This window comes from Poecilia reticulata, chromosome 6, assembly GCF_904066995.2.
Source record: "Poecilia reticulata chromosome 6, P_reticulata-male-v2, whole genome shotgun sequence".
NCBI classification, from domain to species: domain Eukaryota; kingdom Metazoa; phylum Chordata; class Actinopteri; order Cyprinodontiformes; family Poeciliidae; genus Poecilia; species Poecilia reticulata.
The window spans coordinates 24,240,320-24,255,038 of record NC_088835.1 but is presented as its reverse complement, the minus strand read 5'-3'; the positions used below and the strand labels follow the sequence as shown (position 1 = coordinate 24,255,038).

Sequence of the window (14,719 nt, the reverse complement as noted above, 5' to 3'; positions counted from 1 at the left end):
ATTAAATGTCTGCAAGGAATCATGATGCAGTGTGGCTTCCATTCCCCACCTCACCATCTGCATCGCCAGTTTGCCCCGTCTCTGAAATGAGTGTATGTGTGGATTAGAGTTTGTGTGAGGGACTGCACATTCTCCTGTCAAGTTATTTATTTATTTATTTTTTACAGATCTTAAACTTTGCATGTTAAGTGATATATGACAGATTGAGGTCCCGTTTTGTGCATACACAATATTTAAAATTGAGACCCTTAATTATTTTTGTTGTGGCAAGCTTCTGATAATTCCCAACATTTAAGATAAATAGATGCATGTATTCTAAAGCCAAACCTGAAATACACTGCTGTAATATATGACATCATGAAAAGGTCCCACTTTCATCTGTTCAGACAGTTGTATGCAAATGTAAACAGCATATTGTTCGTACTGTTCAAATGAGTTCTGTGTCCCAGACATGACCACGTTTTGGTGCAAAATGTTAGTATAAACCCCAGATCAAAAGTAGACTCCCTTTAAAAGGTGCTTCTTAAAATTGGTAAGAAAGTGTTAATATTCACTGTAAAGCAAGTTGTTCACCAGCAGGGCCACTCAATAAGGAAGATGCACATACCCCAAAAGTAATATAAAAATGTAAATTGCATTTTGTAAATCCGCCAAGGAACAGACATTTTTGGAAACATGTTCTGATGAAACTAAAACTTGAACTTTTGGCCATAGTGACCACTGACCAGTGCAGTTGGAGTAAAAAAGGAGGAGGCTCCTGAGCCTGCAAACATGATCCCAAGTGTATTATTTAGGGATGGTAACATTATGTTGTTTGGATGTTTTGCTACAGGAAAAATGATACAGCTGCCATATTTAGCAACATATTAAGACAGTCTTTCAAATGGACTATGGCAATAAACATGCAGCCAAATAGAGGCAACAAAGTATTTTTTTCCAATGTCAAAGTACTGATTTCAGTGGCACAGAAAATTTGTAGGAGTTAAAATATGTGTGAACAATACGGCCAACAAGACTGTTAGGAGAACTGGGCCACAACTCAAGCTATTCTCAAAGCTGTCAGAAGATTAATGACTGACATCCAAAAAGTTCAACCATCAAAAAATCTTTTAAAAAATTAGCTCAGGATTCTGCCATTTAGTCTTTTTTTTTTTCTACATTTTTATTCTTATATTTGAGATAAGATACAATAATAAGATTTTGGTTTCTTATTCAAAATCTCTCCACGTTTTTTAAATACGTCTTTAATAAACATATTAAACTCTTTCTTTTCTTTCCTCTTGGATGTCTCTTCTGTTCAAGGCTGGCAGGGTGTGGACTGCTCCATTCCTTGCTCCAGCGGTACGTGGGGTCTGGGCTGTAACCAGACATGCTTATGCAGCAACGGCGCTGCATGTGACCCTGTGGACGGCACCTGTGCTTGTTCTCCTGGCTGGAGAGGGGAGCACTGTCACGAGTCCTGCCCTGTAAGTGCAATTTCTATGAGAAGGCGATACAAATCTTTCCGACTTCTTGTCAACATGTACCAGCTGCAAAGTGTTCTGCTTGAGATCTTTAACACTGAAGTTGCTGTCGTTTCAGGACGGCACCTATGGGCTGGACTGCCGTGAGCGGTGCGATTGTAGTCACGCTGATGGCTGCGACCCTGTGAGTGGCTTCTGTCGCTGCTACCCAGGATGGACCGGTCAGTGCTGCTTCCTCACAAGTCAAAAGAAGCTCAAAGTTCATCTGTTAATTAACCTCATTAGCACAATATCATAGACATCAGATGATCCTCAAAGACACAGATCTACACCAACATCAAAAATACAGGAGGATTTTAGAGACCCTGTACATACCCTGTGTCTCTAAGCAGAGTTTTCTTAATATATTGGTTAGTATGCTTTGTTATTTAGCCAGTGCCGTAGAAGGATCAGGGATGTTAAGACTTGAGCTCCAAGTTAATTACGTTTGGCTCCAAGAATTGGTGCTGGCATGCAGACAAGCTTTTATTACAACTAATATTATTTTTTTACAGCCCAGTAGAACAAACTTAGCCAACTTAAGCAAATATTTAGGCCAGTACTCCTTCAAATCTTCTGGCATTGATGGTGATATTTGTTTAGGGTCCAGACCTAGATCAGCCAAGAAACAAGGATGTGAAATAAAGCAGTATTTGTGTACATCTATCACTCCCTGAAAATCTATAGCAATTGCTTTGTCTTTTATTTTTTGTTATTTGTTTTTTTTATTTTTTATATAAAACTCACACTGCAGGATAACTTGAAATAAAAAGAAAAAACTGGCATTTTTCAGTGAAAGCTAAATTCAACCTTTGGATTACTACTAAAGTTGAGGTCTGTGTTTTGACTTGTGACGTCTAAACTGTAACTCGTACTGGGAAAACATTACAGCAGATAAGCAAGGCTCTCCACATTTACTTTTAAAAAAAGGCACTTTTTCTACATCACAACAAAAGCAACATTTTATGGTAAAGTCTCTCACCATAGTGTTTAATTCTTAGTGACATAGAAATAATATTATCTTGAGATGAAGCAAAAGAGGAAATGTGAAAAAATGAGTTATTTGTGAAGAGAGTTTAACTGCAAGCAGAAAATTTTTTGAACAAGTGTCTGTATTTCTATTTTCTGTGTCATACAATTATGTCCAAAACAGTGGCTCATCCTATCACTTTAACATTGTACAGATTTTTATAAGGTTAAGCATTACATTTACTTTAATTAATATAATTCCTTTGCCATTTTCTAACTTTTTAGCTTTAAAATAATTTTCTAAATAGTCATTTAGGATTAAATGCCTTTACACACATTGTGCTGAGTTGCAGTAGATACATGCAGCATGTAAACTGTCTAAGTTGCATAAATGATTCTTTTTTTGTGTCAACAGCCCCTAAATAAAAATCGACAACACAATTGCTTTGTTTCAACTTAGTCATCTTTTAAATGTGATCATGGTATAGTAAAGGATTTTTGTTACAAACACATACTTTTATTGATGTACGCAATCTGTGGCTCTCATCATTAAAATAATTTGCACTCTTGGAAAGATCTGTTCAAGGAGATTGTGAATGACAGAGCAAGGGTGAAGAACATGCTGCTCCGAAATGATATGTTGTTTCTGAATGTCAAATACTAATGAAGGTCCCAGTTCTCGAGTCCAGGTAGACAGAGGAAATCAGAGAAGGGGAAAAATTCAGGAGAAAAGGTCAAGCCTGTGAGCCCCCTGCAGCCCACTCCATTCAGCCTCCTGAGCTTCGGGCATTTATTCCAGGAAACAATGTGGGTTTATTAGCTGCGAGAATGAAGACGACAAAATGGGCCTCTCATGCTCTGAATCCTGCACAGGTCGGGACCATCTGTCAGCCTTAATTGAGTCACCAGGGTGCAGGGCTGTGGGCAGTGTGCAGCCCAGTGGGTCACACAAACATGCGCAAGTACACACTTGAACCGCGAAGGAGAGGACTTTGTGGGATTCGATACAGTACAGTCATTTGAGTCAGGGATAGAATAAAATGCCTATTTATGGAAAGTCTAATGCTTTTTATATATATATATATATATATATATATATATATATATATATATATATATATATATATATATATATATATATATATATATAAACAAACTTTGTCTTATTTGTGGTTCTGCTCAATTCAGAGTTGGTGTCGGTTTCTACAGTGAAGTTGCTGTTAGTTTTAATGTCTGGGAATGGGACGGAGCTTGACAGTTGTATATGCATAAATGCATCAGCTGGCAGATCTACATGGTTTTTGCTGACATTAGCAAACACACATTTTGAAGTCTGTTTTAACTAAGAAGGTACTCATGGTGAAAATATGCTACTATGTAAAACAGTACTTTTACCTTTATTTATACATAACTTTTGTCAGTACAGTGCCTTGTAAAAGTGTTTATTGAACTGGAACTTGACCATCACAGATCTAGAGTAATTCATTGGGATTCTATGTGAAAAGAAACACAAAGGACCTCATAATTCCAAAGTGCAGAGATCCACAGCTCATCTGGGAAAATCTGTGCCCAGTACAACTTTATCTAGTGCATTATAAATGTGACTTTTACAGAAAAGTGAAAAGAATTTTAAAAAATTGAAAGAAAGTAGTAAGAAGTCCTTAATGTAGCTTTAAACAAACTGAGACACAAACATGTATAAGATGTAGAGTTGTAAAACTTTTTGGCCAACGTGTAAAATCCTGTTTGTTGGAACGCTAACTCATTACATCATCCTTAACACACTCTCTTCATGATTGAACGTTAGCAGTAGTATCATGTTGTTGGAAATGTTTTCTCCCATGGGTCAAGAAAACCTGCAGGCTGCAAAAGATGAGACAGAGCAGAGGTTAACTTTCAAAGAAAACAAACCTGAACATGCAGTGTAGGTACGATGTAATGGTTTATATCGAAGTATTCGTGACAGAGTGATACAGAGTGCAGATGGCAAAATTTCAAATTGTTTACTTGAGATATTTTGAAAGAGCAACAGGAAAACCTTTTCACCTCTAGGTGTGAGAGCTGGTTAAAACATACGCCGAAAGCTTTCAATTGCGATTAAAACAAAATGATTCAAAAAATGTATTGACTCCTGGGGATTGTTGTGTAGTTTTCCTTCCACTTTGCAATTTTCCACTACCTTGTTTTGGTCAAAACATAAAATTCCACTAAAGTACACTGAAATTTGTTGTTGCAACGTAACAAAAATGTTTAACTTTTCAAAGGATATGAATAATTTTACAAGGCACTGTTTACCAGAGCAGGAAAAAAGTCTATGTGTGTGAGCAAGAGCTGGAGGAAAAAAAAGAGCAGTCGCACCTCTGACAATTTTTTAGCAAAAGACCTCAGTTCAAGTTTCCTTCACTCTTTCTTTCAGGCATGCAAAGCCCCTCTGTTTGTCACCATTACTCTGAGAAAAACGATGCTCTGTCTGCATTCATTTTCCCACAGTGAAGGCAGTCACCGTTTTTTATTCTGGCTGGCCCAGAATAACACATGCCTTGCTTTCCTTTTGATGTCCACAGCTCTGCTCATGTCTAAATCACCCCCCTCATTCCATCAGCACTAACATTTCCTCTCCTTTTACTCCTCCATGCCTGCCCTAAAGTGCCGTGGTTACAGTATAACATGGCTCCCAAGAGTTTAGTCCAGGTTTAATTCAAAGGTTGTGCGCCAAGGCCGCTTTAATGGCTACACCTTCTTCTGATATTCTTATTCAAAGGAAATTTCAAATGAGATTCGAACATGACTGTTTGAGAGTTTGGGGTATGTCTGTGTGAGCGCGTGCGTGCAACTGCGCTTACATAAAGTGTATCACTCTTTAAGAAGCTACATGTCTGTATGTAGCACAGTACGTGCAACTTTCTCCTTTCATCTCACTTTTCTAAGAGGCTGAGAGAAAAGACGCTGCTGCTCTGATGGATGTGCTAATGCATTCATGTGCACACCGAGAGCCCTGTGTGGATGCCGTGTTTTCTTTTTTCTTTTCTTTTTTTTCTTTTTTTATTTTGCAATTGTTGGTTGGAGCTGCACCAAACACACTGTGACACTTCCAGTCTGTGCTCTTGTAGCCTGAGTACCTCCCTTCAGTTCTGTACACAACCCCAGCTTTGCTGAAAGAGAATGAGAGACAAGCTGGGGCTCTCTGGAGGCCCAACCCTGTTAATCAACACAGTGCACTGGCAAGGAGCCCCAGTCAGATCAAATATAAAATACATTTGGAAAGGAGAAATGGAGTGTGAGAGATGGGCTGGGTTTGAAATAAACACACACACACACTCACACACACACACTTCAAACTGGATGCTTTATTCAGGACTAAAATCATTTGAGGATCCATGGTGATTGAATAACCCCACAGATCTGTTAATATCAGGCATTGTGAATGCTGTCCCTGTTAACGATGTGTTTTTACAGATGGCTATTTAGAATGTTGCAGCAAACCAGGTTTTTTTTTTTTTTCCTCTCGTGTTTTGCATCCGCTGAATATTCGTTTTGTTAATGTGCCTGCAGGAATCCACTGCGATAACGTGTGCCCACAAGGCTTCTGGGGACCCAACTGTTCAGTCAGCTGTTCCTGTCAGAACGGAGGGTCCTGCTCTCCCGAGGACGGCACATGTGTGTGCGCACCTGGATACAGAGGGACTTCGTGCAAAAGAAGTGAGCCTCCTCCTCTATATACAAAAAAAAAACGCAACCTCTCTTGATCCTATGCTTTGAGCGATAACTGGCTGGCGCTGAGAGCTGCAGCGGTAACAAACTCCATCACAGCGCTGACCTTGTTTTGATCTTTGAAGAATTGTTAAAGGTTGAGCCAACTGAGGAGAGGCACTCTGCTGTCGGTCAGAGCGGCTTGAGTGTAAATCCTTCATCACAGCTATCACTTAATCACAGTGTCTTTTTCCCTATGGCATCCCTCAAACACACACGCGCACACACACGTAAATACGTGCACGCCCCTCGTCCTCCTACACTGTCCTTAACAACCAGCTCACAGTGGGAGACTCGGTCCTTGCCTGAGGCTCATCAGTGGGCATGCTTGCTGGGAGCGCCCGCTCTGCTGTCTGGGGAAAAAAAAAAAAAAGGGTGGTGGGGGTTTCTGTCTGAAGCCGCTCTCAAGTGAGGAGCTTACTGATTGGGAGCGAAATTCACAACCACAAACCTGTAAACATCAATTTGAGTGGAAAATAAGAGAGAAGCTTAAACAAGCTGCATGCATTGTGCGTGAGCGTGTGTTTGCCCCTCGAGCGAAATAATCACTCAGACAAATTCAATATTTACCCAAGTAATTTACTCATCAGGTAAAACGATTACAACTCGCAATCTGCGTGTGTATGCAGGCAGGGTGGGTGTGTGTGTGTGTGTGTGTGTGTGTGTGTGTGCGTGTGCGTGTGTGTGTGTGTGTGTGCGCGCGCGTGCTTTTTTTTAAATTTCATTTGAGACATCACATGGTTCTCCAGAGCTTGGTAATATGCTAACCACCTGTTCCCTGAAATACGTTACAATTAACACCTAATGGCTTGTCATATTACTACTGTGACATCGTTATCAGTTTTTAACAGGTCTCTATTTAGCTAGGAGCCGATTCTCTCTTGAGAATATCTACGCTGGAGGACAAAACTTTCCCCGGTTCACTACAAAAACAGTGTTTGTTGAAAACTGTCACATTAATTCTACAAACCTAATTATTTCAAAGCGGAAGTGATGACACTTTTTTTTAGAAAAAAAAAGCCTCAGCTCTTTTAACTAGTTCTTAATAAAATCCAGTGAAACATTCTGCTTTTGGAAGTCACCTAATTAGCAAACAGAGCGTTTAATCTCATTATAAAGACAGTGTTTCTGTGTAGTCCTTGGAGAACAAACAGCATCATGAAGACCACAGCAGGTACAGTAGGTCATGGACAAAGTGGTGGAGTTTTGTTAAAAGACGACATCAAAAAGTTTACAACATTTAGAACACTTTTCCATCCAAAAATCTGAAGCTCAGGTGGGAAAAACTGTTGACAATTCAACTGTCAACAGTTTGCAAATCTGGTCTTGATGTGAGATTGGCAAGAAGAAAATCATTGTAGAAAGAAAGTTATAATAAGTCCTAATTATATTTGGCCACATTCCATAAGGAACACACAAAACATGTAGAAGATGATGCTCTGGTTAGGTGTTTCCAAAATTATTTCTTTGTCCTTCATGCAAAATGATGCTTGTACAGGAAATATAACATCCTGAAGAAATAAAACATCCAATCATGAAAAAAGGTGGTGGCAGCATCATACTTTAGCAACCTTCGACCTTAAAAATGTAGCCAACATTACAGTGGGCAATGGTTCGCATATATGGAGTACTTTGTGTTGGTGTATAACATTTATACTAGCAGGTTTGTGGTGCTACAATTTGACAAAATAATTGTAAAAAATTTCAAGGGTGTAAATATGTTGGCAAGCCACTGTTGCATCTAGCAGACTTATCAGCTACAGTCTCCCATTTCCAAAGACTAGGACCTTTGTGAGCAAAATAACATTTTATTCCGCTTTTGATTCATATTCTTTCAGCACATTACCAAGACGGGGTTGTTTATTATTCCTGACATTTTTAGATCATAAAGCAGCTTTCAACTCTTGACACAGAAAAATATTTTTACACTTCTCTTAACTCCTACTGTTCTGTCTGAGGCAGGAGATAAAATGTCGGTGATTACAATAATGACAGCCTTTACTGCTCTCACCCTCCCCTTCACACGCTCTCCTTGTCTCCTCTGCTTTTAATTCCTCCGGCGTTGATTTTTCTCTACTGCCTTGATCGCTCTTGTCATGCTGTGTCCAATAATTATATACCTCTTGTTCCATCAACATTGGTGACTGATTCCCTCTCCTCTCCCCCGCCACGCTCCGTTGGCTGCAGTCTGCTCTCCGGGGTTCTATGGGCACCGCTGCAGCCAGACGTGTCCGCAGTGCGTGCACAGCATCGGCCCGTGCCATCATGTCACCGGCCACTGTGAGTGCCTCTCTGGCTTCACAGGCTCCCTGTGCAACCAAGGCAAGTAGCCTCCTGAGTCCTTTTCCTTTTCCTGCAGCTTCCTTTAAAGTTTTTTTGTATTTGTTTTTTTGTTTTTTTTTGTTAGAAATCGATGCACATGTCTACATTCAGAGGTACTACTAAGCTGGGAAGTATTTCGAGTAAAAAGTGTAAATTTAAAAATGTCACTTTTCTTTTGCATCTGATAAGTGTCTCCACAATCCATATAAAAATCTCTCGGGCTGAGTTTTTCAGGCAAAGAATGCATGAATACACTTTGCAGGATCTCTATCTGATTCTGGAGCTGCATGTAAAATCTTTTTGTTAATTCACAAAGACGAATCATGTGCACATCACGTCTTACTGTAAAATTACTTTTAACCTCTATGTTCTGTATTGCAATGTCTGTATTGTGATGTCTCAAATGTATTGTTTTGGCGATGATTCAATTTTGCGGAAAAATGTGTTGATGACAGACTCACAGGGAGAAAAAAGAGCATTTTTTAAATTTATTTTGCAGCTTCTTCTTTTACCTACATTTGTGTCTAAAGTGTGACATTGTTTCCTTCTTGCACTCTCAGAAATAATGCTTAATAAGTAAAATAATATACCCTCTCTTGATTTGCCACACGACATGGTATATGTAATATTTTATCATCAGTATTTGGATTTTTCACATTCTGACTTTTTCCATTCATTCAGAAGTAAAAAAAAAAAAGAGCTTAGGTTGAAATTGTCATGTTTCTTAAACTGGATCAAAAAGAAAGAAAGACACTAAAACAACTGTTACACAAATTTTATAAAGTTACCAAAGTGTGCTGTAAAGAATTTAGTTAAGAAAACTTTATTCTTCATTTGATAATGGTTAGTAAACTGATATAAGTTGGCACAAATACTAAAAAATGCAGCAAATAATCATGATTTGTGAAACGTACAAATATTATGACTCCATTGTTATTCAAGCTGGTTCAGAGTCAATAACTTGAACACGAATATCCAGAAAACTGATACGGAGATTCAGAAACAAAATATGCAAATTTGGGTCTAGAAAAATGTGGAATTTTCTAACGGAAAAATGTGTACAAACTCAGAAAAGGACAGTCCTGGAAAACCTGTCGAAGGCTGCAGAAGATTTGAGACTGGGCCGGAAGTTCACCTTTGAAGATGAGAACAACCTTGACCATACACCAGGAGTCACTATAGAATTATTTAGATCAGAGCAGCGATTCGTAAGAATGGCCTAGTCAAAGCTCACACCTAAATACAGTTAAAAATCTGTAATATAACTTGATGCTCTCCATCCAAATGAGGTTCATATATTTTTGCAAAGAACTGGCTAAAACACCACACTTTTGATTCCATTCCTGGGAACACATTATCAAAACCCAACATCAATCCTTCAAAATTCCCAAATTATGCACTACTTTGGAATGTTTTACTTAAAACCCCAATTAAATTTGATGAAGTTTGTGGAAAAGCTTAGCCTCAACACTTTTGCAAGGACACTGTATTAAATATTGAAAACAGAAAGAAGCTACACCTTTATTCTTGTCTGACTTCTGTCCGTCTTTTAAGCCGAGTTTCACCTGTTTGAGATGAACTTGTGTTTGTGCACTCAAAATTTCAATTAAAACGAGTATTTGAAAATAATCCGTGCAATTGTGCCACCGATTTTTACTTCTAATAATTCACTTTTTTTTTTTTTTAATAAATCACAGAAAGCCATGGAGGATTGTCTTGAATTCTCTTTCATGGCTTTAAGCAGTATCTTATAAATAAAAGTTTAAAAGCTTAGCTGAAGGAAGAGAAGTGAGTAAAGATGAGAGCTGGCCCTAATTTGTCATGGCTATAATTACTATTGAACAGCCGTTGGGCGACGAGGGACGGAGGTGGCCGACAGCATGGATGTTCTCCTCCTTATGTTGATCCCCACTGGCGTCCTCACTTGTCCTTTGTCCAGCATGCAGAGTCCCAGCCTAATGAAGCTCTCCTAGTGAGCTGAGGTTTGAAATTCCCCCCACAGCAGCATGGGGGAGTCAACCTCATGGCTTAATGACAACCTGCTTGAAGGAGCTTGAAAGAGCTCTCAAGAAGAGGGGAATGCCAGTTGAAATGCAATCATTAAAATCCCCCCACATGAAAATGAGTCCGACCCCGCTCTTCCTCAGCCAGCCACCTTATCAGATATTTCTAACACTGGGCAATTCTCTTTATATGAGACCTTTGATCTGTCTTCTGGTGCTGCAGCTCCCAGATCCTGACGCTGCGATACACCTTGGCACAATTTGTCTCCTCTCATCCCCCCCGCCCCTATAAAAAATAAAGACAATAGACGTTTCGGTGGATATGATATATTTTGTAGAATACTGCCAGAGTGCATTGAAATATTAATTTCATAAAATATTTATACAGGGGTCTGTGTACACAGTCTATTTTAATTCTGTGGCGCATCACTCATTCCTCTCTAGTGGGTAGAAATAGGGCAGTTCTGCCACAGGAGGCAGTGATTAACTCCTCCTTTTGTCTAAACAGATCAGTTCACTTCATGTCCACTCCAATAGAACAATATAAGGCATTAGAGGGAATGTTCACCTAAGCTGCTGTGGAAGTCTCTGCTGTAGTACACCTGCTCTCAGTAAAGTGCTCGGATTTTATTGTCCTCATACCTTTGACCAATCTTTGACCGGTGTAATTACATTAACTTTAGAGGGGCTGATTATTGTTGTGTTTTATTTATTTATTTTCATTATTTTGCTTTTTGTTTTTATTTCGCAGTCTGTCCGAGCGGCAGGTACGGCAGGGCTTGCGCAGAGATCTGCCTCTGCACCAACAACGGCACCTGCAACCCCATCGACGGCTCCTGCCAGTGTTTCCCCGGCTGGACCGGAGATGATTGCTCGCAGGGTACTGCTTCACCGTATCTGCCTCAGTTGTTTTATTTCTTAGTTTTTTTCTGCTTAACACATTTCCCTTGTTCTCATCGTTTGTCTCCCACTCTTATTTTCCCCTCATACGTTTAAATTCATACACATTAGTCATCTTCATGACCCTACTCATCCACAACTAATGCCCTCGGCTCCAGATGATGTAAAACACATTGCTAGCTTAAATGGCTGTAGTAATGCATTATGCTCTTTGATTTACTGCACCTCAGGCCAAAGATCATTAAGCCAACTTTGAGCCAGCTCACCATGGGAAACAGATATGCATTGTATGTGTGTGTGCACGTGTACTGCGGCTCTCAAAAATCTAGACACCCCTGTTAGTTAGACTGCCAAGATTTAGTGATGTAAAATAAAGACCATGATAAATCATTTCAAAACTTTCTCCATGTGTATTTTACATTAATCCTGTACAATTCAAGTTATACAGTAGACAAAAAAATAAAAACGAGCTGCGATACGCTGGTGGCATAAATGTGGAGAAGCTTAAACAAACACCCTTTTTAAGTACCTTTTTGTGTACATACCTGTCACCAGTTGCCTGATATCTCCTGACATTTGGTTATTTTAATTCTTTAGCGAAAGCTACAGTTTTCAGGCAAGTTACAAAATATAAGAATGATCTCATTGTACAAAGGTATCAGTCAGAACAAACAAAAAAATCAACGTGGCGAGTGAAGGTGGTAAGCTGGAGAATCTATGGGACAACAATAACTTTACAAAACTGGACATTTCTCCAGAAATTTTTGAAAGACGATAGTGTAACTGTTCAAAGAGTCTGAAAACAGCTGCAGAAGTTTGCAAAAAGTCCTATCTGTTCCTCCTGTGTGACCAATCCCAATTTCTATTCTCCATTTGTCTGGACTAAGTTTCAAGACAGAATAATTTTCTTCCCAAATCTTGTCAGTGGAGAACAGTGGGAGCATCTTTCAGTCAGCTGACTGGTGGTGTGCAGCAGCAGGTGTGGGAGGGGCAGCACTTTTACTCAACACTCCATAATGGAAATGCACAAATCTGGTTACTTTCTCCTGAATCTCATCATAAACACTTTAAACTGTGGCTAAATATTTTCAGCCAGCCGGCCCCTACCTGCCGGCCCCTACCTGCTTAGCATTTGTCTGTTAATACAGGGTTTTCAGAATAGACAGTAAGGGTGTCCCGACTTTCATGTGTTTGGTGCATGTTTTAGGGTGCGACACATAGTGTGATCATGAGCCTGACTGTGTTTCTGGCATCTGCAGCTTGTCCCTCTGGGCACTGGGGTCCTGATTGTCTCAACTCGTGTAACTGTCACAACGGAGCCCAGTGCAGTGCCTATGATGGGGAGTGCAGGTGCAGCCCTGGCTGGACTGGTCTCTACTGCACACAGCGTGAGTTTCCCCCCCCCCACACCCAGAAACAAGATGCACAGTGTCATCTACTGGCTGAGCTGCAGAACTGCAGTGGATGTTATGGAGGCATGTTTTCCAGTCTCGAGGCTAATGTATGATGTGAAGTTTCCATTTTCAATTTTTTTTAGGAAGAGCAACATCAAAAAAAGATAATGGTCACTTCATCATTTTGCTCATAATATATTCCAGTCATTTACTCACTGATAGTGCAGCTCATCAGCTTCAGTCCTGTAATTTGAATGCCATTATGCAGAACCCTAAGGGTTTACCCAGAGTTGTTTGTAGAGTCAGGCTCATGCTATTGTGCATGATAAGGAACATTGTTTTTATTGTTTTCCTTCTTGTCGCACAGTCCTAACATTCAATTACGTGTTGTTCATGTTGTAGAACAAAAAGTTATGTTCACGGCATAACTGGGTTTTCTGCTGAAGCAGGAAATCTTTCATTTCCATTTATTCACAGAGTCCCTTATTGAGTATGCCGTGGTGACATTGAATTGTATTGATTTCTCTATTCCCTGGTGATATGACCTTGACTCTTTACATTGTCTTCCACTCTCTTTTGCCTTTTCCCTCCCACCCCATCCGACCATTATATTCATCTCTTTCCCCAGGTTGTCCTTCAGGTTTCTACGGAAAAGACTGCTCTGAAGTCTGCCGCTGCCAGAACGGCGCCGACTGCGACCACATCATGGGCCAGTGTGTTTGCCGAACGGGATTCATCGGGACGGGCTGCGAGCAGAGTTGAGTGCGCCCGCCACATTTTTATTTCAATGCAAAATTACCCTGTGGATGTGTTTGGCTCCTGTTCACTAAGTGCTTTAATTTGATAAATGTAGTAATGTACTCCCCTGACATGCAGAGTGTCCTGCTGGTACATTTGGATATGGCTGCCAGCTGCTGTGCGAGTGCCTGAACAATGCAACGTGCGACTATGTGACTGGAACGTGCTACTGTAGCCCCGGATATAAAGGCATCCGCTGCGATCAAGGTGACTGAGCTGTTGGAGAAGTTGCACTGGATTATTGATGGAACATATGTGTGCATATGGTTTAGGGCACTCACTGTTGTCGTTTTCTGTGTAGCAGCTCTGATGATGGAAGAGCTGAACCCGTACACCAAGATAAGCCCGGCACGTGGTTCAGAGCGGCAGTCTGCGGGGGCTGTCATGGGCATCATCTTTCTGCTTCTCATCCTCATGGCCATGCTTAGTGTGTTTGTGTGGTACAGGCAGAGACAGAGGGACAAGGGCCAGGAGATCCAGCCCAGTGTGTCCTACTCACAGGCAATGCACATTAACAACACTGATTACTCTCTTTCTGGTAAGATATTTCAATTTATGGCTAAATGTATTATTTATTATTCAGAGAATAATGCATGTATGCCTACACATGTACCCAACTGTGCCTACACAGAGTATTCATAACCTTTAAACTTTTTTTATATTTTGCCAAGCAACAGCTTAAACTTTGTTGCATTTTATTGGTGTCCTATGAGGTAAAACGTCAAATAATAATGAATAATTAAGTTGAAGCGGAAGGTAGAGAATACAGGGTTTAAAATATGAAAAGCGAGGCATAAATTTTTATTCTTGCTTCTTTTTACTGTGATGCCCATAACTGAAAGCCCGTCCCACCAATTACCTTCAGAAGTCACCTGACACACCAATGTTTGTAGAGTTAGGTCAAAGTATCCCAAGTGTCTTGCGGAGCGCTGTTCAAGCCATTGTCTGAATATGGAATGAATATGGCACAACTGCAAACCCACTAAGACACAGCCGTCCACGTAAACAGACGGGTGAATGAGGTCAAGATTAATCAGAGAATTGATCAGATCCAAGCGGTTCAGAAGAAGGGGCTTGACTT

The 14,719-nt window shown here is 40.2% G+C and overlaps 1 protein-coding gene across 8 annotated transcripts in view; it reads left to right on the top strand.

Annotated features, from left to right (window-relative positions):
• Positions 1-14,719, top strand: part of megf11 (multiple EGF-like-domains 11) — a 107,876-nt gene that overhangs the window by 85,670 nt on the left and 7,487 nt on the right. For 4 of the 8 annotated variants that reach the window (XM_017305510.2, XM_008412212.3, XM_008412210.3 and 1 more), the window contains 9 exons: positions 1,303-1,466; positions 1,582-1,684; positions 6,024-6,170; positions 8,409-8,543; positions 11,298-11,426; positions 12,706-12,834; positions 13,469-13,597; positions 13,717-13,845; positions 13,940-14,176. In XM_017305510.2, coding sequence (XP_017160999.1) covers positions 1,303-1,466; positions 1,582-1,684; positions 6,024-6,170; positions 8,409-8,543; positions 11,298-11,426; positions 12,706-12,834; positions 13,469-13,597; positions 13,717-13,845; positions 13,940-14,176 — 1,302 coding nt within the window. The remainder of the gene's footprint in view (positions 1-1,302; positions 1,467-1,581; positions 1,685-6,023; positions 6,171-8,408; positions 8,544-11,297; positions 11,427-12,705; positions 12,835-13,468; positions 13,598-13,716; positions 13,846-13,939; positions 14,177-14,719) is intronic. The other 4 variants (XM_017305511.2, XM_008412213.3, XM_008412216.3 and 1 more) reach the window with 2 other exon arrangements.